Consider the following 22,542-nt stretch of genomic DNA (forward strand, 5'->3'; position numbering starts at 1 on the left):
CTTCAGCATCAGTCCATCCAGTTAATGTTCAGGGCTGATTTCTTTTAGGATGGACTGGTTGGATCTCCTTGCAGTCCAAGGGACTTTCAAGAGTCTTCTCCAACACTACAACTCAAAACCATAAATTCTTCAGCACTCAGCTTTCTGTATAGTCCAAAGCTCACATCCATACATGATTACTGGAAAAGCCATAGCTTTGACTAGATGGACCTTTGTAGGTAAAGTAATGTCTCTGCTTTTTAATATGCTGTCTAGCTTGGCCACAGCTTTTCTTCCAAGGAGTAAATGTCTTTTAATTTCATGGCTGCAGTCACCATCTGCAGTGATTTTGGAGCCCCCCAAAATAAAGTCTCTCACTGTTTCCATTGTTTCCCCATCTATTTGCCATGAAGTGATGGGACCAGATGCCATGATCTTAGTTTTCTGAATGTTGAGTTTTCAGCCAGCATTTTCACTCTCCTCTTTCACTCTCATCAACAGGCTCTTTAGTTCTTCTTCACTTTCTGCCATAAGGGTGGTGTCATCTGGGTATCTGAGGTTATTGATATTTCTCCCGGCAATCTTGATTCCAGCTTGTGCTTCATCCACCCCAGCGTTTCTCGTGATGTACTCTGCGTATAGGTTAAGTGAGCAGAGTGACAATATACAGCCTTGACATACTCCTTTCCTGATTTGGAACCAACCACTCTGTTGTTCCATGTCCAGTTCTAACTGTTGCTTCTTGATCTGTATACAGATTTCTCAAGAGGCCCGTCAGATGGTCTGGTATTCCCATCTCTTTCAGAATTTTACACAGTTTGCTGTGATCCACGCAGTCAAAGGCTTTGGCATAGTCAAGAAAGCACAGGTAGATGTTTTTCTGGAACTCTAATTTTTTCGAAGATCCAATGGATGTTGACAATTTGATATCCAGTTCCTCTTTGTTACAAGGCCTTAAATTCTTTTGAAAAATGTTTATGTATTCCATAGTTTTGGCCACATCAGGTCTTAGATGCAGGATGTGGGAGCTTTCCTTGTGGCACCCAGGCTTCTCTCTCCTTGTGGCCCACGGGCTCCAGAGCATGAGGGATCATTAGTTGTAGAAGATGGCCTTAACCGCCCTGCCACATGTGGGATCCCAGTTCCCCAACCAGGGTTGAACCCACGTCCCGTGCACTGAAAGGCAGATTCTTAACACTGGACCACCAGGGAAGTCCCCAGTGCCTAAACTTCTCGAGTAAGCAAGAATATTCAGGTCCACTAGAATTTTCATTACCTCATCAACAACTTCACCTGGGGATGATTTTCCATCTACACTGCCAACTTATCTAGGCACCTGGCCTCCCTAAGTAAGTTTACACTCCCTTGTAAGGAAGCTATACAAAGGAGTCACTCTGTTCATTACTTGTCATAAGGAATCTAGGGACCCAGAAATGAATGGAGACCAGGAAATATGTTTTTGCTGATGTCCCAAAGATCATACAGACCCTCAACAAGAAAGCGCCTATAGCACGGTCTTCTGCTGATAATCTGCAGTTGCCATGGCCCTTCTACATCAGCTCCTTGTGTGGTAAGCACTTTCCTGAGGGATCTAGGTGCATCCACGTTTTGGGCCTGCTTTGTTGGAAAACCTTGCCAGAGGACCACGCTCCTGTGGGAAACAAGGAATTGCCTAAGCTGCACTGGGGAATCTACCTCATTGACCAGGGATGGCCAAGGAGTGGAGGCCTTGAGTAGCAGCAGTCCTTCCAGCCCCTGAAGACACGGCAGGACACCTGTGGACACATGGGCCCACGTGGCAGGCTATGTGTCTCTGCAAGAGGCTATTACTGCCTGCCCTTTAATGGCGCTGAGCCTCAACATAGAAACACGCTCTCAGGATGGGTACAGAGAGAGAAAAGAGTGGCGCTGTCCCCTGAAACTGCATTGATGGGGTGACTCGTTAAGGAGTAAGAAGGTAATCTGGTACTTACGCATGGAGACAGTAAAACAACGCCTAATATCATAAGGACACGTTCTCTTAACTGGACAATGGAAGGTGTTTTTCACGATACACTCATGGCATTGTACGTTAAAGGTCCCTAGATAAAAGAGAACAGAGTCAGACTCCACCTTCATTGCCACTCACTGCATCTGCCCAGCAGCCGGCCCCTTCCCTCAGCCTCAAGGACTCCCTGAGGCTACACAGCTCAGTCCTCAGTGGGCTCCGAGCCTGGGCAGCATGAGCTTCCTGGACACCAGGACGCCAGGTACACCCAGGAGTTTTTTCTTCTCAGAGACAGGTTCTCAGGAAAGCTCCCAGCTGTCAGGACTGTGAGCCTCTGCTCTGTTGATGGACCCACCTTTTCACAGGTCCCTTATGTAGTCATAAGGGACCAAAGCCTCCCTGAGTTCCCTGCACCCAGCCATGCCCGCCTGTTCCAAAGAGGAAGGGCCACAGCCAGAGACTCCCCCGTGCCCACCCTGCGGCCCTGCATCCACTGGTCCTTAGAGGGGCTTCCCTCCATCCTGACCCTCCCCCTGCTCCTGGACACCCTGTGCTCACCAACTGCACAATTGCTAAGATGGAGATCTCAGCTGGCTAAAATGGTGAAAATTCCATTCAGACCCTTAAAATGACCCCAATAAAGTCAAGTCTCATCCTCTACAAGAAACAGAAGCACTGATACTCACAGGGCTCGACGAAGCCCAGTGGCAATCCCATGAAGAGGAGGAAGGCAAAGAGGAGCATCATCCCTGTGAGGGCTTGAACCTGTAGGTGAGGAAAGCCAGGGCACAAGTCAGCAAGTGTGTGGCTCTTGTAGCCCCTTCTGGTCTCTCATCTGAGCAGCACGAGTCCTGGCCACCCTTCCCACCTTCCAGCACCTCTGGCTCTCGGCTGAGCATGGCTCTGGGTAGTGACGAGCTTGCAGCCCTTTCCTACACACAGTGGCTTCACCTCGCTCAAGCCTTCATCCTAGATGAAGACATGCTCCTACTCTCCATCAGGCAGAGCGTGAGGCTCAGAGTGGTCTGGGGCTGTCTCCTCGTGGCCCTCACACTCCACAAAGAACCCCTGATCTCCCTGTGGTGTCCCGACCTCAAGGCTGACCTGTGTGAAGAGGTCACATGGAACATGCTCCATTCAACTACTTCTAACTTGTATGAGCTCTGAGACAGGTAGAGGGCAGTGACAAGAGAAGAGGAACTAGTGGAGAAGAAGCCAGAAGCCCAGTGCCTGTGCTAGGAAGCATGGACCACATGCCATCATGTCTCCCGGGGACTGGGGGTCACACGGCTCCACATTTCTAGAGGGGAGGCCCTGCGGCTCGTCACCCAAGCCCACACACCAGCACTGGCTGGAGGGAAAGCCCCCCAGCACCAGGAGTGCCCGCACCTGAAACATTTCCTTGTGGGGACTCATCAGCAACCTTGAAGCCTCCAATGTCTACGGTCCTTCCGGATATTCCCTCCCCGTCCCCAGGGGCCCTGTCTCCCTTGTCAACCAGGGGATTTGCCCTTTCTGCTCAGGGGTTCCTGTCTGAGGGACATGCCTCGCCTGCTGCTGCCTGTCACCCTGAGGAGACCCAGGGGCAGCCCCTGACAGGTACCTGCCATGGGACCAGCTGAAGCCCAGGATGGGGGCTGACTGTGCATCAGCCAGCCATGCTCCTTGGGTGGGGACCATCAGTGTCCTGCCCCTGGGTCCCTGGCTCTCTTCACGCATGCTCTCTCAGGGATGGCTGGGCCTCAACCTGCTTATGGACAAAGGTCCTCCCACTCGAGGTGAATTTGGGTCAAAGCAGCAGGTGCAGAGGACCAAGACTGAGGAGGGGATCCGAGTCATTGCCCTGCAGGGGCTGCTGATCTGCCCAGCCAGTCAGCCTCCCACGTGGTACCACCGTCTCCATGTCCAAACCCCTTCCCACCCATCCTGTCTGCTCTTCTTACATCTGTCCCTTCCTTCAAGCCACCCGTGCTCCCACTGCCAGTCTCGAGGGCAGCTCAGACCCAGAACCACCCCAAGTGCTCCCGGAAGAGGAGCCTCAGATAGAGAAACCGAGGAGACTGTCGTATCCACCCATCTCATCAGGACAGCGAGGGAGAGAACAAGACTGTGGAGGAGTAGGTGGCCATGGAGTACGTCTCTCTCCATGGATACATCAGGAATACACCTTTAGACACAGAAATGCATCCAGAACTCCAGCTGAGAGTGGAGAGGAGCGCCTGACCAGTGGAAAACAATATACAAAGCCACGCAAAACTCAGTAGGACAAAGGAACTAGAGGGATAAACAGGACTGTTAGCAGGACTGGACCTGCCCTCAGCCAGTGGGGGAACTGAAACAGGGGTCTGATCTCGACACTGGGGCGATTGTCTGAGCCAGACCAGAAACATTTAAGGCTCAGAGTGAAACAGCTGTTCCGTGGCCACCTAAATGGAATGAGAACCAGAGAGTCCTTTCCACAGCCATACATACCCCAAACAGGGACGCAGGTCCCCTGGAAGGTGCATCGACTGGTAGCTGGACCTTAGGGATTGTGGAGCAACCCCGGGGCAACGGCTGCTGTTGACTGTGCGAGACACAGCGAGGGGATGTGAGCAGGGAGACTGTGGTGGGAAATGCCTGTGCAAGAAAGCCAGGCAGCCATGGAAGCAAGGCGATACTGCTGAGTCACGTGCAGGGCATGAAGCCATCACCATAGCTTCTCTCTCTCCACACACCAGCATCGGCAGCTGAACAATAGCGAGGCTGGTCCATCAAACGCCTGACACACTGAACCACAGAGGAGGACCCCGCCCAGGGTGCCTCTCCAAGTGCCTAATGTGCCGATCTACAAAGTAGACCCCAGGCAGGGGGGCCCCTCTATGTGCCTGATGCGCCAAACAACAGAGAAGGACCCCAGGCAAGGGAATCCTCTAAGTGCCTGAATGGGCAGAACTACGGAGAAAGACTGGCCAAAGAGGCCTTCTGATCGCCAGCTACAAGAGGCTTGAAAAAAAGACTCTGATAGGGCCATAACTCCTGTGGCAGAGGCAGTCCATGTCCCTGCACACTTGGTGCTCCAGGGTCATCGCAAGCCAAGCAGCTGTGCCACCTTCACGTTCAACTCTAACTGGGGCAGAGCTGCCGCAGGCAAAAAAGTCTTGTATCTACACACACAGGGGCGCTTCGGTAGTGTCCCAACTCTTTGCGATCCTGTAGACTGTGGCCTGCCAGGCTTCTCTGTCAGGGAAGGGGGTTCTCTAGGCAAGAATACTGCAGCAGATGGGCTAATATTGGTTGCCATACCCTTCTAGGGCACTATATTTTCCGCTGCCCTAGCTGCCAATTCCCCTGAGTACCTGTGCTGCCAGAACCCCTGTGAACCAAGCAGGTGCACCACCTCCACACCTGGCCCTCTCAGGGGCAATCCCAAGTCCTCTAGGGCAGCCTCAGGAGCAAACCCCAAAGGACAACCCACATGCACAGGTGGAAATAAAACCGCAACTGAAACCCAGGAGCAGTGTGGCTAAGGAAGAAGACCCAAAACCTTCCTGCCAGCCTTACAAGCTGCAGATTAAATCCACAGGATCAACTAGGCAGACTCTGTGTCTACAGTATACATAAAAAGACATTGAGAGCTCTCACAAAAGAAAATGCACTAGTTCTGATAGCTGTGGACACTGAAAACAAGAACACACAGGAGTAGGACCAGATTAGAATATGAGATGCCCCTGCAGCAGGTCCAGAGACCAGCACAGTGTTGGAGGGCATCCTAGGAAGGTGAGGTGGACTGTGACTCCCAGTGAGGGAAAGGACTCTGACAGCAGCCACTCAAGAAAAACATTTATTATTCTGTTTTTTAATTAATTAATTTATTTTACAATATTGTATTGGTTTTACCATACATTGACTTGAATCTGCCGTTGGTGTACATGTGTTCCCCATCCTGAACCCCCTTCCCACCTCCCTCCCCATCCCATCCCTCTGGGTCATCCCAGTGCACCAGCCCCGAGCACCCTGTATCGTGCATCGAACCTGGACTGGAGATTCATTTCACATATGATAATTCACATGTTTCAATGCCATTCTCTCATATCATCCCGCCCTCACCCTCTCCCGCAGAGTCCAAAAGACTGTTCAATGCATCTGTGTCTCTTTTGCTGTCTTGCATACAGGGTTATCATTACCATCTTTCTAAATTCCATATATATACCTTAGTATACTCTATTGGTGTTTTTCTTTCTGGCTTTTTTCACTCTGTATAATAGGCTCGTTTCATCCACCTCATTAGAACTGATTCAATTGTATTCTTTTTAACAGCTGAGTAATATTCCGTTATGTATATGTACCACAGCTTTCTTATCCATTCGTCTACCAATGGACATCTAGATTGCTTCCACGTCCTGGCTATTATAAACAGTGCTGCGATGAATCCTGGGGTCCATGTGTCTCTTTCCATTCTGGTTTCCCCGGTGTGTATGCCCAGCAGTGGGATTGTTGGGTCCATATGGCAGTTCTGTTTTCAGTTTCTTAAGGAATCTGCACACTGTTCTCCACGGTGGCTGTACTAGTTTGCATTCCCACCAACAGCGTAAGAGGGTTCCCTTTCCTCCACACCCTCTCCAGCATTTATTGCTTGTACACTTTTGGATAGCAGCCATTCTGACTGGCGTGAAATGGTACCTCATTGTGGTTTTGGTTTGCATTTCTCTGATAATGAGTGATGTTGAGCATCTTTTCATGTGTTTGTTAGCCATCTGTATGTCTTCTTTGGAGAAATGTCTGTTTAGTACTTTGGCCCACTTTTTGATTGGGTCGTTTATCTTTCTGGAATTGAGCTGCAAGAGTTGTTTGTCTATTTTTGAGATTAATTCTTTGTCCATTGCTTCGTTTGCTATTATTTTCTCCCATTCTGAAGGCTGTCTTTTCACCTTGCTTATAGTTTCCTTTGTTGTGCAGAAGATTTTAATTTTAATTAGGTCCCATTTGTTTATTTTTGCTTTTATTTCTAATATTCTGGGAGGTGGGTCATAGAGGATCCTGCTGTGGTTTATGTCGGAGAGTCTTTTGCTTATGTTTTCCTCTAGGTGTTTAATAGTTTCTGGTCTTACGTTTAGATCTTTAATCCATTTTGAGTTTATTTTTGTGGATGGTGTTAGAAAGTGTTCTAGTTTCATTCTTTTATGAATGGTTGACCAGTTTTCCCAGCACCACTTGTTTAAAGAGACTGTCTTTTCTCCATTGTATATTCTTGCCTCCTTTGTCAAAGATAAGCTGTCCATAGGTGTGTTTTCTATTTTGGGCTTTCTATTTTGTTCCATTGATCTATATTTCTGTCTTTGTGCCAGTGCCATACTGTCTTGATGACTGTGGCTTTGCAGTAGAGATTGAAGTCAGGCAGGTTGATTCCTCCAGTTCCATTCTTCTTTCTCAAGATTGCTTTGGCTATTCGAGGTGTTTTCTATTTCCATACAAATTGTGAATTATTTGTTCTAGTTCTCTGAAAAATACCATTGGTAGCTTGATAGGGATTGCATTGAGTCTATAGATTGCTTTGGGTATTATACTCATTTTCACTATATTGATTCTTCTGATCCATGAACACGGTATATTTCTCCATCTGTCTGTGTCCTCTTTGATTTCTTTCATCAGGGTTTTATAGGTTTCTATATATAGGTCTTCTGTTTCTTTAGGAAGATATATTCCTAAGAATTTTATTCTTTTCGTTGCAATGGTGGATGGAATTGTTCCTTGATTTCTCTTTCTGTTTTCTCATTGTTAGTGTATTGGAATGCAAGGGATTTCTGTGTGCTAATTTTATATCCTGCAGCTTTACTATATTCATTGATTAGCTCTAGTAATTGTCTGGTGGAGTCTTTAGGGTTTTCTATGTAGAGGATCATGTCATCTGCAAACAGTGAGAGTATTACTTCTTTTCCAATCTGGATTAGGATAAATGCCCACCAAACCAAACAAAAGAGGAAGAGATAGGGAATCTACCTGATAAAGCATTCCGAATAATGATAGTGAAAATGATCCAAAATCTTGAAAACAAATTGGAGTTACAGATAAATAGCCTGGAGACAAGGATCGAGAAGATGCAAGAAAGGTTTAACAAGGACCTAGAAGAAATAAAAAAGAGTCAATATATAATGAATAATGCGATAAATGAGATCAAAAACACTCTGGAGGGAACCAACAGTAGAATAATGGAGGCAGAAGATAGGATAAGGGAGGTAGAAGATAGAATGGTAGAAATAAATGAAACAGAGAGGAAAAAACAATTAAAAGAAATGAGGACAACCTCAGAGACCTCTGGGACGATGTTAAATGCCCCAACATTCGAATCATAGGAGTCCCAGAAGAAGAAGACAAAAAGAAAGGCCATGAGAAAATACTTCAGGAGATCACAGTTGAAAACTTCCCTAAAATGGGGAAGGAAATAATCACCCAAGTCCAAGAAACCCAGAGAGTCCCAAACAGGAGAAACCCGAGGCAAAACACCCCAAGACACATATTAATCAAATTAACAATGATCAAACACAAAGAACAACTATTAAAATCAGCAAGGGAAAAACAACAAATAACACACAAGGGGATTCCCATCAGGATAACAGCTGATCTTTCAATAGAAACTCTTCAGGCCAGGAGAAAATGGCAGAACATACTTAAAGTAATGAAAGAAAATAACCTACAGCCCAGATTACTGCACCCAGCAAGGATCTCATTCAAATACAAAGGAGAAATCAAAAGCTTTACAGACAAGCAAAAGCTGAGAGAAATCAGCAACACCAAACCAGCTGTCCAACAAATGCTAAAGGATCTTCTCTAGACAGGAAACACAGAAAGGGTATATGAACTCGAACCCAAAACAATAAAGTAAATGGCAACGGGATCATACTTAACAATAATTACCTTAAATGTAAATGGGTTGAATGCCCCAACCAAAAGACAAAGACTGGCTGAATGGATACAAAAAAAGACCCCTATATATGTTGTCTACAAGAGACCCACCTCGAAACAAGGGACACAGAGTGTCACTCTGTGTCACAGAGTGAAAGTGAAGGGCCGGAAAAAGATATTCCACGCAAACAGAGACCAAAGAAAGCAGGAGTAGCTACACTCATACCAGAGAAAACAGACTTTAAACAAAGGCTGTGAAACGAGACAAAGATGGACAGTACATAATGATCAAAGGATCGATCCAAGAGGAAGATAAAACAATCATAAATATATATGCACCCAACATAGGAGCACTGCAATATGTAAGACAAAGGCTAACACATATGAAAGGGGAAATTAACAGTAACACAATAATAGTGGGAGATTTTAATACCACACTCACACCTATGGACAGATCAACTGGGAAACACAAACTTTAAATGACACAATAGACCAGTTAGACCTAATTGACATCTATAGGACACTTCACCCCAAAACAATGAATTTCACCTTTTTCTCAAGTGCACATGGAACCTTCTCCAGGACAGATCACATCCTGGGCCATAAATCTAGTCTTGGTAAATTCAATAAAATTGAAATCATTCCAAGCATCTTTTCTGACCACAATGCAGTAAGATTAGCTGTCAATTACAGGAGAAAAACTATTAAAAATGCCAACATATGGAGGCTGAACAACACACTGCTGAATAAACAATAAATCACAGAAGAAATCAAAAAGAAATCAAAATATGCATAGAAATGACTGAAAATGAAAACACAACAACCCAAAACCTAGGGGACACTGTAAAAGCAGTGCTAAGGGGAAGGTTCATAGCAATATAGGCTTACCTCAAGAAACAAGAAAAAAGTCTAATAAATAACCTAACTCTACACCCAAAGCAACTTGAAAAGGAAGAAATTATGAACCCCAGGGTTAGTAGAAGGAAAGAAATCTTAAAAATTAGGGCAGAAATAAATGCAAAAGAAACAAAAGAGACCATAGCAAAAATCAACAAAGCCAAAAGCTGGTTCTTTGAGAAGATAAATAAAATTGACAAACCATTAGCCAGACTCATCAAGAAACAAAGGGAAAAAAATCAAATCCACAAAGTTAGAAATGAAAATGGAGAGATCACAACAGACAACACTGAAATACAAAGGATCATGAGACTATTATCAGAAACTATATGCAAATAAAATAGACAACTTGGAAGAAATGGACAAATTCTTAGAAAAGTACAACTTTCCAAAATTGAACCAGGAAGAACTAGAAAATCTTAACAGACCCATCACTGGCACAGAAATTGACACTGTAATCAGAAATCTTCCAACAAACAAAAGCCCAGGACCAGACGGCTTCACAGCTGAATTCTACCAAAAATTTAGAGAAGAACTAACTCCTATCCTACTCAAACTCTTCCAGAAAATTACAGAGGCAGGTAAACTTCCAAACTCATTCTATGAGGCCACCATCACCCTAATACCAAAAGCCGACAAAGATGCCACCAGAAAAGAAAACTACAGGCCAATATCACTGATGAACATAGCTGCAAAAGTCCTTAACAAAATTCTAGCAAACAGAATCGCACAACATATTAAAAAGATCATACATCATGACCAAGTGGCCTTTATCCCAGGGATGCAAGGAATCTTCAATATCCACAGATCAATGTAATACACCACATTAACAAATTGAAAGATAAAAACCATATGATTATCTCCACAGATGCAGAGAAAGCCTTTGACAAAATTCAGCATCCATTGATGAGAAAAACCCTCCAGAAAGCAGGAATAGAAGGAACATACCTCAACATAATAAAAGCTATATATGACAAACCCTCAGCAAACATTATCCTCAATGGTGAAAAATTGAAGGCATTTCCCCTCAAGTCAGGAACAAGACAAAGGTGCCCACCCTCACCGCTACTATTCAACATAGTTTTGGAAATTTTGGCCACACCAATCAGAGCAGAAAAAGAAGTAATGGAAAAACATTTATTATTCTTATGTTTTGACTTCCTCTGTATATTCTTTTGGATTTTTCTTCTTTCCCTCCACCCCCCCTCACCACTGTAGTTGTCCATTTTCTTTGCACTATGAAATGTGGTTAACCTGTTGAGCTTTTTTTTTTTCCTCAGTCACTTTTTTTATAGTTGTTATAAACCTCTGCCTCTACATTGGGCTTTTGCAGTTCTGTGGAGTTTTCAGTTTTTTTCTTTAAAAAAATTTTTAAAACCTATTATTATTTTTTCATTATTCCTTTGCTTTTCCTATTCTTTCCCCCTTGAAGTTCATCTTAAATGTATATAAATCTTCCTCAACTATCTCTATTTAACTTTGCACATCTATTCTTTCTTTCTTTCCTCTCAACATATTTGATAGCTTTATTTTCATTGCTTTATTCCCCAATTGGCACCTTGCTTTAGTTTTGCTTTCCAGTTTGTTCTCTAGTTAGTTTTTTTCTGGTAGATATAATTTTTGGTTTCTTTTGTTCGCTGGGTCAATCTATTGTACTTTATATTTGTTGGACTGTTTTGATTTTGTTTATGTGTGTATATGGGGAAACAGTGGAAACAGTATCAGACTTTATTTTGGGGGGCTCCAAAATCCCTGCAGATGGTGACTGCAGCCATGAAATTAAAAGACGCTGACTCCTTGGAAGGAAAGTTATGAGCAACCTAGATAGCATATTCCAAAGCAGAGACATTACTTTGCCAACAAAAGTCCGTCTAGTCAAGGCTATGGTTTTTCCAGTGGTCATGTATGGATGTGATAGTTGGACTGTGAAGAAAGGTGAGCACCGAAAAATTGATGCTTTTGAACTGTGGTGTTGGAGAAGAAGCTTGAGAGTCCCTTGGACTGCAGGGAGTTCCACTAGTGCATTCTAAAGGAGATCAGTCCTGTGTATTCTTTGCAAGGACTGATGCTAAAGCTCAAACTCCAATACTCTGGCCACCTCACGCAAAGAGTTGACTCATTGGAAAAGACTCTGATGCTGGGAGGGATTGGGGGCAGGAGGAGAAGGGGACGACAGAGGATGAGGTGGCTGGATGGCATCACTGACTCAATGGACATGAGTTTGGGTGAACTTCGGGAGTTGGTGATGGACAGGGAGGCCTGGCGTGCTGCAGTTCACAGGGTCGCAAAGAGTCAGACCCGACCGAGTGACTGAACTGAACTGAACTGATGGGTGTATATGTATACATGCATATTCAGTCACACTTTTTAGTGTTATAAACCTCTGCCTCTACGATGGGCTTCTGCAGTTCTGTGGAGATTTCCTTATTTTTTTCCTTTTTCATTCTTCTTCGATTTTTTACTTTCCTCTTTTTCCAATTTTCAATTTTCAATTTTTGAAACATATCATATATTTTCTACATGTATTCCTTTCTTTGCCTTTCTGACTATTCTGTTCCCCTTGCAGTTAACCTTTAATGTATGTAAATCTTCATCTACCTCTTTTTAACTCCGCACAACTATTCCTTCTTTTCTTTCTTTCCTTTCCTCTCAACATATCTGTGGGTTGTGTTTTCATTGCTTTATTCCCCACTCGGCACCTTGCTTTAGTTTTGTTTTCCAGTTCGTGCTCTAGTTAGTTTTGTTCTTAACTGCTAAATATAATTTTTAATTTCCTTTGTTTGCCAGGTTAATCTACTGTACTTTATTTTTGCTGGACTATTTTCATTAGCTCATGGGTGTATGTGTGTACATTCCATTATTTTAATCCTTATTTGCCTGATTTTGTAACTGCCAAACCCCATTTGTGTGGGGTTCATCTTTGGTTTCTTGTTTTGGGATATTTGTTTTAATCCCACTGAATGCCATAACAAACCACTTGCGGAATCTTGTTCCTGACCAGAGATCAAGCCTTGAGCCTTTGGAGTGGGAGCACTGACTCCAAGACCCTAGACTACCAGAGAACTAGCCCAAGGGAGTATCAAATGGTGAAAAGTCACACAAAGGAAACAAAAGGTCTTGAATACAAGACCCAGCATCACCCAACCACTAGTAGCACCCTGGGCAACATGTCTCATCTAAATAATGAACAAAACAGAAATACAAACCCAATCATCAGCAGACAGGATTACCACTTCACTCAGCCTTGCCCATCAGAGGAAAAACAAACAAACAAAAACTCAGCACAAATCTCACCCCAAGAAAAGCTTACACAAACCACTGGACCAACCTTAGGAAGGCAGAAACCAAAAGGAAGAAAGAATTCAACCTTGAAGCCTGGGAAAAGGAGACCTCAAACACAATAAATTTTAAAAAGTAATGAAAAGGCAGAGAAATACTACACATATGAAAGAACAACCTAGAAACACAGAAGTCCAAATAAATGGAGAAGAACTAGGCAAACTACCTGAAAAAGAATTACAAATAATGATAGTAAAGATAATCAAAACCTTGAAGACACAATGGAGAAAATGCAAGATTCAATCAACAAAGACCTAGAAGAATTAAAGAATAAACACACAGAGGCAAACAACACAATTACTGATTTTAAAAGTATTCTAGAAGGAATCAATAGCAGAATATCTGATGCAGAAGAACGAATCAGTGAGCTGGAACATAAAATGGTGGAAATAACTTCTGAAGAGCAGAATAAAGTAAAAAGAATGAAAACCACTGACGACAGTGTCAGACACCTGTGGGACAATATTCAACTCACCAGCATTCGAATTATAGGGGTCCCAGAAGAAGAAGAGAAAAAGAAAGGATATGAGAAAATTTTTGAAGAGATTATACTTGAAAATTTTCCCAACACGGAAAACGAAATAGTCAATCAAGTCCAAGAGGCACAGAGTCCCATACAGGGTAAACCCAAGTAGAAACATGCCAAGACACATACTAATCAAACTAACAAAGACTAAACACAAAGAATGCATATTAAATGCAGCAAGGGAGAAGCAACAAGTAACATACAAAGGAAACCCCATACGCTTAACAGCTGATTGTTCAGCAGAAACTCCGAAGGCCAGAAGGGAATGGCAGGATATATTTCAAGTACTGAAAGGAAAATAATCTACGACCAAGATTACCCAACCAGCAAGGATCTCATTTCTTAACAGAAATCAGTACCATCAGACCAGCTTTACAACAAACGTTAAAGGGACTTATGTAGCCAAGAAATGCAAAAGAGGAAAAAAGATCTACAAAGTCCCAAACAATTAAGAAAATGGCAATAGGAACATATATATCAATAATTACTTTAAATGTAAATGGACTAAATGCTCCAACCAAAGGATACGGACTGGCTGAATGGGCACAAAAGCAAAACCCATATATATGCCGTCCACAAGAAACCCACTTCAGACCTAAAGACACATATAGACTGAAAGGGAGAGGATGGAAAGCTATAGTCCATGCAAATGGGAAGCAAAAGAAAGCTGGAGTAGCAATCCTCATGTCAGACAAAATAGACTTTAAATTAAAGAGGATTACAAGAGATAAAGAAGGACACTACATAGTGATCAAGGGCTCAATCCAAGAGGAAGACATAACAATTGTAAATATCTATGCATTCAACATAAGAGCACCTCAATACATAAGACAAACACTAACAGACATAAAAAAGAAATTGACAGGAACGCAAGAATACTAGGAAACTTTAACACCCCACTCTCACCAATGGAAAGATCATTGAAACAGAAAATTAATAGGGAAACACAAGTTTTAAATTATACATTAGATGAGATGGACCTCCTTGATATCTTCAGGACATTCCATCCAAATGCAGAAGAGCACACCTTCTTCTCAAGGACACATAGAACATTCTCCAGGACGCTTGACTAGATATCAATTACAAAAAGAAAAAAAAACTATAAGAAACACAAACACTCGGAGCTGAACAACACGTTTCTAGATAACCAGCAGGTTATTGAAGAAATCAAAAGGGAAATCAAAAAATTTCTGGAAACAAATGACAATTGAAGACACAACTCAAAACCTGTGGGATGCAGCAAAAGCAGTTCTAATAGGGAAGTTTATAGCAATACAATTCTACCTCAAGAAACAAGAAAAACCTCGAATAGACAAACTAAATTTACACCTAAGACAACTGGAAAAAGAAGAACAACCCCCGCCCCCAGGAATTAGTCGAAGGAAAGAAATCATAAAGATCTGAGCAGAAATAAATGAAAACGAAATGAAAGAAACAAGAGTAAAGATTAACAAAACTAAAAGATGGTTCTTTGAGAAGATAAACAGAATTCAGAAACCTTTAGCCAGATTCAAGAAGAAAGAAAAAGAGAAGAATCAAATCAATAAGATTAGAAATGAAAAAAAAACAGAGGTTATAACAGACAATGCAGAAATACAAAGGATTATAAGAGACTATTATGAACAACTATATGGCAATAAAATGGATAACCTGGAAGAAACGGACAGATTCTTAGAAAACTTCAATCTTCCAAGACTGAACTAAGAAGAAATAGAAATTATGAACAACCCAGTAACAAGCACTAAAACTAAAGCTGTGATCAAAAATCTCCCAAAAAACAAAGGCCCAGGGCCAGATGGCTTCACAGCAGAATGTATCAAACATTTAGAGAAGAGCTAATGCCTATCCTTCTAAAACACTTTCCAAAAATTGCAGAGGAAGGAACACTTCCAAATTCATTCTACGAGGCCACCATCACTCTGATACCAAAACCAGATAAAGACAAGACAAAATAAGAAAACTACAGGACAATATCACTGATGAACATAGATGCAAAAATCCTCAACAAAATTTTAGCAAACAGAATTCAGCAACACATCAAAAACCTCATAAACTGTGATCAAGCTGGGTTTATTCCAGGGATGCAAAGATCCTTCAATATATGCAAACCAATGTGATACACCATATTAACACACTGAAATACAAAAATCATATGATCATCTCAATAGACGCAGAAAACGTCTTTGACAAAATTCAGCACCCATTTATGATGAAAACTCTTCAAAAAATGGGCCCAGAAGGAACCTACCTCAACATAGTAAAGGCCATATATGACTAGCCTACAGCAAACATTATTCTCAATGGTGAAAAATGAGAGCATTTCCCCTAAGATCAGGAACAAGACAAGGGTGCCCACTTTCACCACTATTATTCAACATAGTTTTGGAAGTCCTAGCTACAGCAGTCAGAGAAGGGAAAAAAAAGGAAAGGAAACAGATATGAAGAGAAGTAAAGCTCTCACTGTCTGAAGATGACATAATACTGTACATAGAAAGCCCTAAAGATAGTATCAGAAAACTACTACCGCTGATCAGTGACTTTAGCAAAGTTGCAGGATACAAAACCAATACACAGAAATCACTCCACTTCTATACACTAGCAATGAAAAATCAGAAAGAGAAATTAAGGAATCAATCCCATTCACCATTGCAACAAAAAGAATTAAGTATCTGGGAATAAACTTACCTAAGGAGACAAAAAACTCTATACCGAAAATTGTAACACACTGATGAAAGTAATCAAAGATGACATCAACAGATGGAGAGATATTTCATGTTCCTGGGGAGGAAGAATCAATATTGTGAAAATGACTGTACTACTAACACAAACTACACAGTCACTGCAATCCCTACCAAATCACCAATGGCACTTTTTCACAGAACTAGAACAACAAATTCATACGGAAACACAAAAGACCCCGAGTTGCAAAAGCAGCCTTGAGAAAGAAGAATGGAGCTGGAGGATTCAACCTTCCTGACTTCAGATTAAACTACAAAGCCACAGTCATCGAGACAGTATGGTACTGGCACAAAAACAGAAATACAGACCAATGGAATAAGATAGGAAGCCCAGAAATAAACCCATGCACCTACAGGTACCTTAGTTTTTGACAAAGGAGGCAAGAATATAGAATGGTGACAAAACAGCCTCTTCGATAAATGGTGCTGGGAAGACTGGACAGCTACATGCAAAAGAATGAGATTATCACAATTCCTAACACCACACACAAAGATACACTCAGAAAGGATTAAAGCCCTAAATGTAAGGCCAGGAACTATAAAACTCTTAGAGGAAAACATAGGCACAACACTCGATGACATAAATCAAAGCAAGATCCTCTATGACCCACCTCCTAGAGTAACGGAAATAAAAACAAAAGTAAACAAGTGGGACCTCATAAAACCTTTTGCACAGCAAAGGAAACTATAAGCAAGGTGAAAAGACAACCCTCAGAATGGAAAGAAAATAACAGCAAATGAAACAACTGAAAAAGAATTAATTTCCAAAACATACAAGCAGCCCATACAACTCAATACCAGAAAAACAAACAACCCAATCAAAAAGTGGGAAAAGGAACTAAACAGACATTTCTCCAAAGAAGACATACAGATGGCTAACAAACACATGAAAAGATGCTCAACATCGCTCATTATAAGAGAAAGGCAAAGCAAAACTATACTGAGGTATCACCTCACACCACTCAGAATGGCCATCGTCAAAAAGTCTACAAACAGTAAATGCTGGAGAGGGTGTGGAGAAAAGGGAACGCTCTTGCACTGTTGGTGGCATTTAAATGGATACAGCCACTATGAAAGACGGTATGGAGATTGCTTAAAAAACTAGGAATGAAGCCACCATATGACCCAGCAATCCCACTCCTTCCTCAGGCGTGAACCCTGAGGAAACCAAAATTGAAACAGACACATGTACCCCATTGTTCACTGCAGCACTATTTACAATAGCTAGAACATGGAAGCAACCTAGATGTCCATCGACAGATGAATGGATAAAGAAGTTGTGGTAAATATACACAATGGAATATTATCCAGCCATTCAAAGGAACACACTTGAGTCAGCTCTGATGAGGTGGATGAACTCAGAATCTATTAGGCAGAGTGAAGTGAGTCAGAAAGAGAAAGATAAGTATCCTAACACATATACATGGAATCTAGAAAAGTCGTACTGAAGAACTTTTTACAGGGCAGCAACGGAGAAACAAACATAGAGGATAGACTTATAGACATTGGGAGAGAAGAGGGTGAGATGTATGGACAGATCAACATGGAAACTTATGTTACCATATGTAAAATCGACAGGCAACGGGAATTTGCTGTATGGCTCGGGAAACTCAAACAGGGGCTCTGTACCAACCTAGAGGGGTGGCATGGGGAGGGAGATGGGAGGGAGTGTCAAAAGGGAGGGGATATATGTAAACCGACAGCTGATTCATATTAAGGTTTGACAGAAAAGAGCAAAATTCTGTAAAGCTATTATCCTTTAATAAAAAAAAAAAGTTAAAAAAAAAAAAAGAGAATGACACCCCAGGGCTTCCCTGGTGGCTTACAGAGTAAATGGTCCACCTGCCTGTGCAGGAGACACCACTTCAATCCCAGGTCCAGGAAGATCCCGCATGCCGCAGAACAGCGAAGCCTGTGTGTGCCACAATTACTGAGCCTGCGATCAAGAGTCCAGGAGCGGCAACTCCTGAACTCATCCAGCCCAGGGGCCCAAGCTCTGTAAGAAGAGATGCCAGTGTGATGAGAAGCCATGCACCACAACGTGAGAGCAGCCCCCCATGATGCAACTAGAGAAAAGTCTGCACAGGAAAGAAGACTCCGCACAGTCAGAAATAAATAATCACATAACAGTGAGAAAACAAGAGTGAAAACCCTAGGAATAGACATACCTAAGGAGAAAAAAGACCTCTACTTTGAAAACTGTAAGATCCTGATGGAAGAAATCAAAGATGACACAAACAGAGGGAACGATATGACCATGTTCTTGCTTCAGAGGAATCAATATTGTCAAATTATCTCTCATACTCAGAACCATCTACGTATTCAATACAATTCCTATAAAATTACTAATGGTATTTCTCAGAGAACTAGAACAAAAAATGTTTGAAATCTGCATGGAAATATACAAGTTCTGGAACAGCCAAATCAATCTTCAGAAAGAATAGTGGAGCTGGAGGAATCACACTCCCAGACTTCCCACACTCCCAGACTGTAGCCATACTTCATACAGTCCTCAGAGAGAGTAAGGTACTGGCAGAAAGAGAGAAATACAGATCAGTGGGAAAGGATAAAAATCCCCAAATAAAGCCATGCATCTACGGTAAGTTAATGTACAGTGAAAGGGGCAAGAATATAAAATGGAGAAAAGACAGTCTCTTGACTAAGCAGTGCTGGGCAAACGGGACAGTTACACGTAAAAGAATGGAGTTAGAACATTTCTCATACCACATACAAACATAAATTCAAAATGTATTCACGACCTAAACATAAGACCGGACGTTATAAAACTTCCAGAAGAAAACATAGGCAGGACACTTTTGACATCTATCACAGCGATCCCTTGCGGATCTGTCTACTAGAGTAATGGAAATAAAACAAAATTAAACCAGGTCACATTAAAAGCTTTTGCGCGGCAAGTGAAGCCATAAAGAAAATGAAAAGACAATCTAGAGAATGGGAGAAAACATTCGCAAACAATGAGACAGACGAGGGGTCAATCTCCAAAATGTACAAACAGAATCAACATCACAATATAGATATTAAAAGATGAAAAGTGGGCCGAAGACCCACATAGGTATTCATTTAAAAAAAATAAATAAAGGTGGCCAAAAGGCACATGAAAGATGTTCAGTATCACTAATTATTATAGAAATGGAAACCAAAACTCTAGTGAAGAAATATCACGTCACACTCGTCAGAAGGACCATCATATAAAAATCTACAAATAATACATGCTGGGGAGGCTGTGGAGAAAACGGAAGCCTCCTACACTGTTGATGGGAATGTAAATTGGTGAAGCACTCCGGAGAACAGAATGGAGGTTCCTTAAACAGTGACTATCACAGCTGCATATCATCCTGCAATCCCTCTTCTGGGCATAGATTTGGGAAAACTCGTAAGTCAAAGACACACAGGTACCCCAATGATTACTGCTGTACTATTTACAATAGCTAAGACATGGAAGCAGCCTAAATGTCCACTGACAAAGGAAGAGGTGAAAAAGATGATGCAATATTACTCAGCCATAAAAAGAACTAAATAATGCCATCTTCAGCAGTAGAGATGGATGGACCTAGAGATGATCATGAGGCTTCCTCGGTGGCTCAGCGGAAAAGAATCCACCTGCCAATGCAGGAGATGTGTGTTTGATCCCTGAGTCAGGAAGCTTCCCTCAGAGAAGGAAATGACAACCCACTTCAGAATTCTTGCCTGGGAAATTCCATGAACAGAGGAGCCTGGGGGGCCACAGTCCACAGGACTGCAAAGAGTCGCACGTGTCAGAGCGACTGAGCACATACCCAGCTTGCTTACAGGCTTCTGGCAGTCCTCCCAGGTCACTAAGGAAGGTCACTTCCTGACAAGCACAGGAACTTCAGGGTGGTATGGGACCCTCGAGAAAGGACAAATTCACCCAAACCTTAGGTATTGCAGACAACATTTGATGGCAAATAACTGAACTGGCTCCTCAGCCTCGAGCGGGCTTCAGAAGTCCAATCAGTCACTCCTCATGAAAAGTTCCAGCAGTGTTTTAAATTTTACATGGTCAACCTCGATTCTTGTTGCACTCATTGGAATGATCAAGCCAAGTTGACTGCAACTAGACTAACTGGCAAACGCAGTCTCACTATGGTTGTCTCCAACAGAAATGGGGGTATCCGAGGAGAGAAAAAATTATGTTTTGGTAATACCGCTGAATGAATATCAGGTTCTACTTCTGCTGTCTACCTTTGAGGTTATGTTTCTGAACTGTAAACTGGACTAAACCCTGAATTCTAGTCCTGTTCCCTCATAATTTGGCTACATCCTTCCAAACTAAAATTTCCTGTTTTCTTCCCACCCTCTTGACTTGCGGTCATTAAGAACTAAAGCTGTCCTTTTTTGAAAGCCATGCAATACAGGTGGACAACTCTGTCTAAACTTCTCAGCAATTACCACAACAGCTCATGTATAGACAGTCATGGTGCCTGTTGCCATGTGGGCCACTCAGGACCATCACTCCAGACCTTCAAACCGCAAACCAGGAAAGTCTGTCAATTTGCCACCACCTGCCCTCTAGGTAAACACTTCAAATCTGACATGAGAGCTCTGCTATACTGGCCGCACTCAACACTCAGAAACTGGTTTACCACTGGCTCCCATCATTCACCGTTACTTCCTTCTTTTTCCATGGCAATGCCTCATTAAATACCCAGCTTCTCCCACAATGTAGGGCTAACTTAAGAACGTCAGCTGCATCACTGCCCCCTAGAATGAGACACAATTACTTACCTGACCTCTGTTCAAGACTAAGCGTGTAATTCAATGAAAAATGGGGACACCTGCCACCTCAGCTTTAACGTGTGAACATTCCAGGTTAAGCTGAAGAGGACACTAAGAGGGCACGAGGCACGCCTCCACAAAATACACCAACTCTGCATAATGATTACTTTGCTTCAATATGACTTAACAAACACCCAGTACAAGAGGACACGCTCTGATCCTACTTTGTTCCCCTGAAAGGAAGAGGCAAAACTCCCAGGGGAAGGTATTCCACCTGTGTGAGGAGGATTGGAGAGCATCCTTATGGTGGAAGACAGGGAGATACTGAGGCTGAATGGGGGCATAAACAAACTTTGTTACTTCTTCATTAATGTGGTACCACAGGGAAAAATCCCTCTTTCTTATAAATTCTTCTCAAATAATTAATCCTTTATCTAGAAGGTCACATAAACAGTTTCCTGTGATTGCTTCTTAGGTCCTATAGCTGTGGGGCCTCCATACATACAAAATTAAATTGGTTTTCTTTCTGTTAATAGGGCTGACATCAACTTGATTAGACCAGGCAAAGGAACCTAGAAGGCATTACAACCTCCAGAAAGAGAAAGAAACGAACATCCTAAGACAGAAACACAAAATATCTGAAATGAAAACTCACTGAACGGGACAAACAGATAAGCAGATGCTACAAAACAGAGCAATAGGAAATGTGAAGAAAGGTTTACACAAAATATCCAAATTGATACCCAGAGAAACGCAAACAAAGGAATGAACAGAACAGCCAAAGCGGGACTCATAGGTCAGAGTCCCACACCTAGTATCCACCTAACCAGAGTCCTGGAATGAGAGGAAAGAGAGAGCGCCAGTGTCTGAAGAAATAATGCCAGACACGACAATTTCCCAAGATGACTTGGGCCATCAGCCCACAGCCCAGAAAGTTCAGTGTGGCAGGTCAATAGGAAATCTCACACAAGGAAGATCAATCTTAGACGGACCACAGCTGAACAGTGGAAAACGATTCTTAGTCAGGGACAATGTGAACGTGAGCCAGAGGATACCCAGGCAGTACCTCCGGGCAGCAGCCATGTCTGGTCTTGCCACAATCCTCAGGGACAATCGCTTCCAAATGCTGTAGAGTGAAGACACTGTGCACCAGGACCTCTACTCTAATGAAGGGAAATGATACTTCAAAAATGAAGGTAAAATGAATATGCTTCAACACAAGAAGACTTCCCCTGTCTACTTACCGGCAGGTCCCACTACAAGACATGTTAGCTGCACATCCCAGTTAGAAATAAAGCACGTGAAACTAGAGCCCGAAGCAGACGGTGTAATAGAACCGAGATGTGGAAACGGCTCATTCGCATTAGTCAGTGTGAACTTGAAGGCAAAAAAGATAACAGGAAAAGAGACCGTAAGAGATGGAGGAGGATGGTGAT

The 22,542-nt window shown here is 42.6% G+C and overlaps 1 protein-coding gene across 1 annotated transcript in view; it reads right to left on the minus strand.

The window, feature by feature from the left end:
• Positions 1–22,542, minus strand: part of GML (glycosylphosphatidylinositol anchored molecule like) — a 28,261-nt gene that overhangs the window by 4,608 nt on the left and 1,111 nt on the right. The window contains exons 2-3 of the mRNA XM_027560686.1: positions 2,653–2,731; positions 1,953–2,060 (exon numbers count right to left, since the gene is read on the minus strand). Of these exons, the coding sequence (XP_027416487.1) occupies positions 1,953–2,060; positions 2,653–2,713 (169 nt within the window). The 5' untranslated portion in view covers positions 2,714–2,731. The remainder of the gene's footprint in view (positions 1–1,952; positions 2,061–2,652; positions 2,732–22,542) is intronic.

This window comes from Bos indicus x Bos taurus, chromosome 14, assembly GCF_003369695.1.
Source record: "Bos indicus x Bos taurus breed Angus x Brahman F1 hybrid chromosome 14, Bos_hybrid_MaternalHap_v2.0, whole genome shotgun sequence".
In the NCBI taxonomy this organism is placed as follows: Eukaryota; Metazoa; Chordata; class Mammalia; order Artiodactyla; family Bovidae; genus Bos; species Bos indicus x Bos taurus.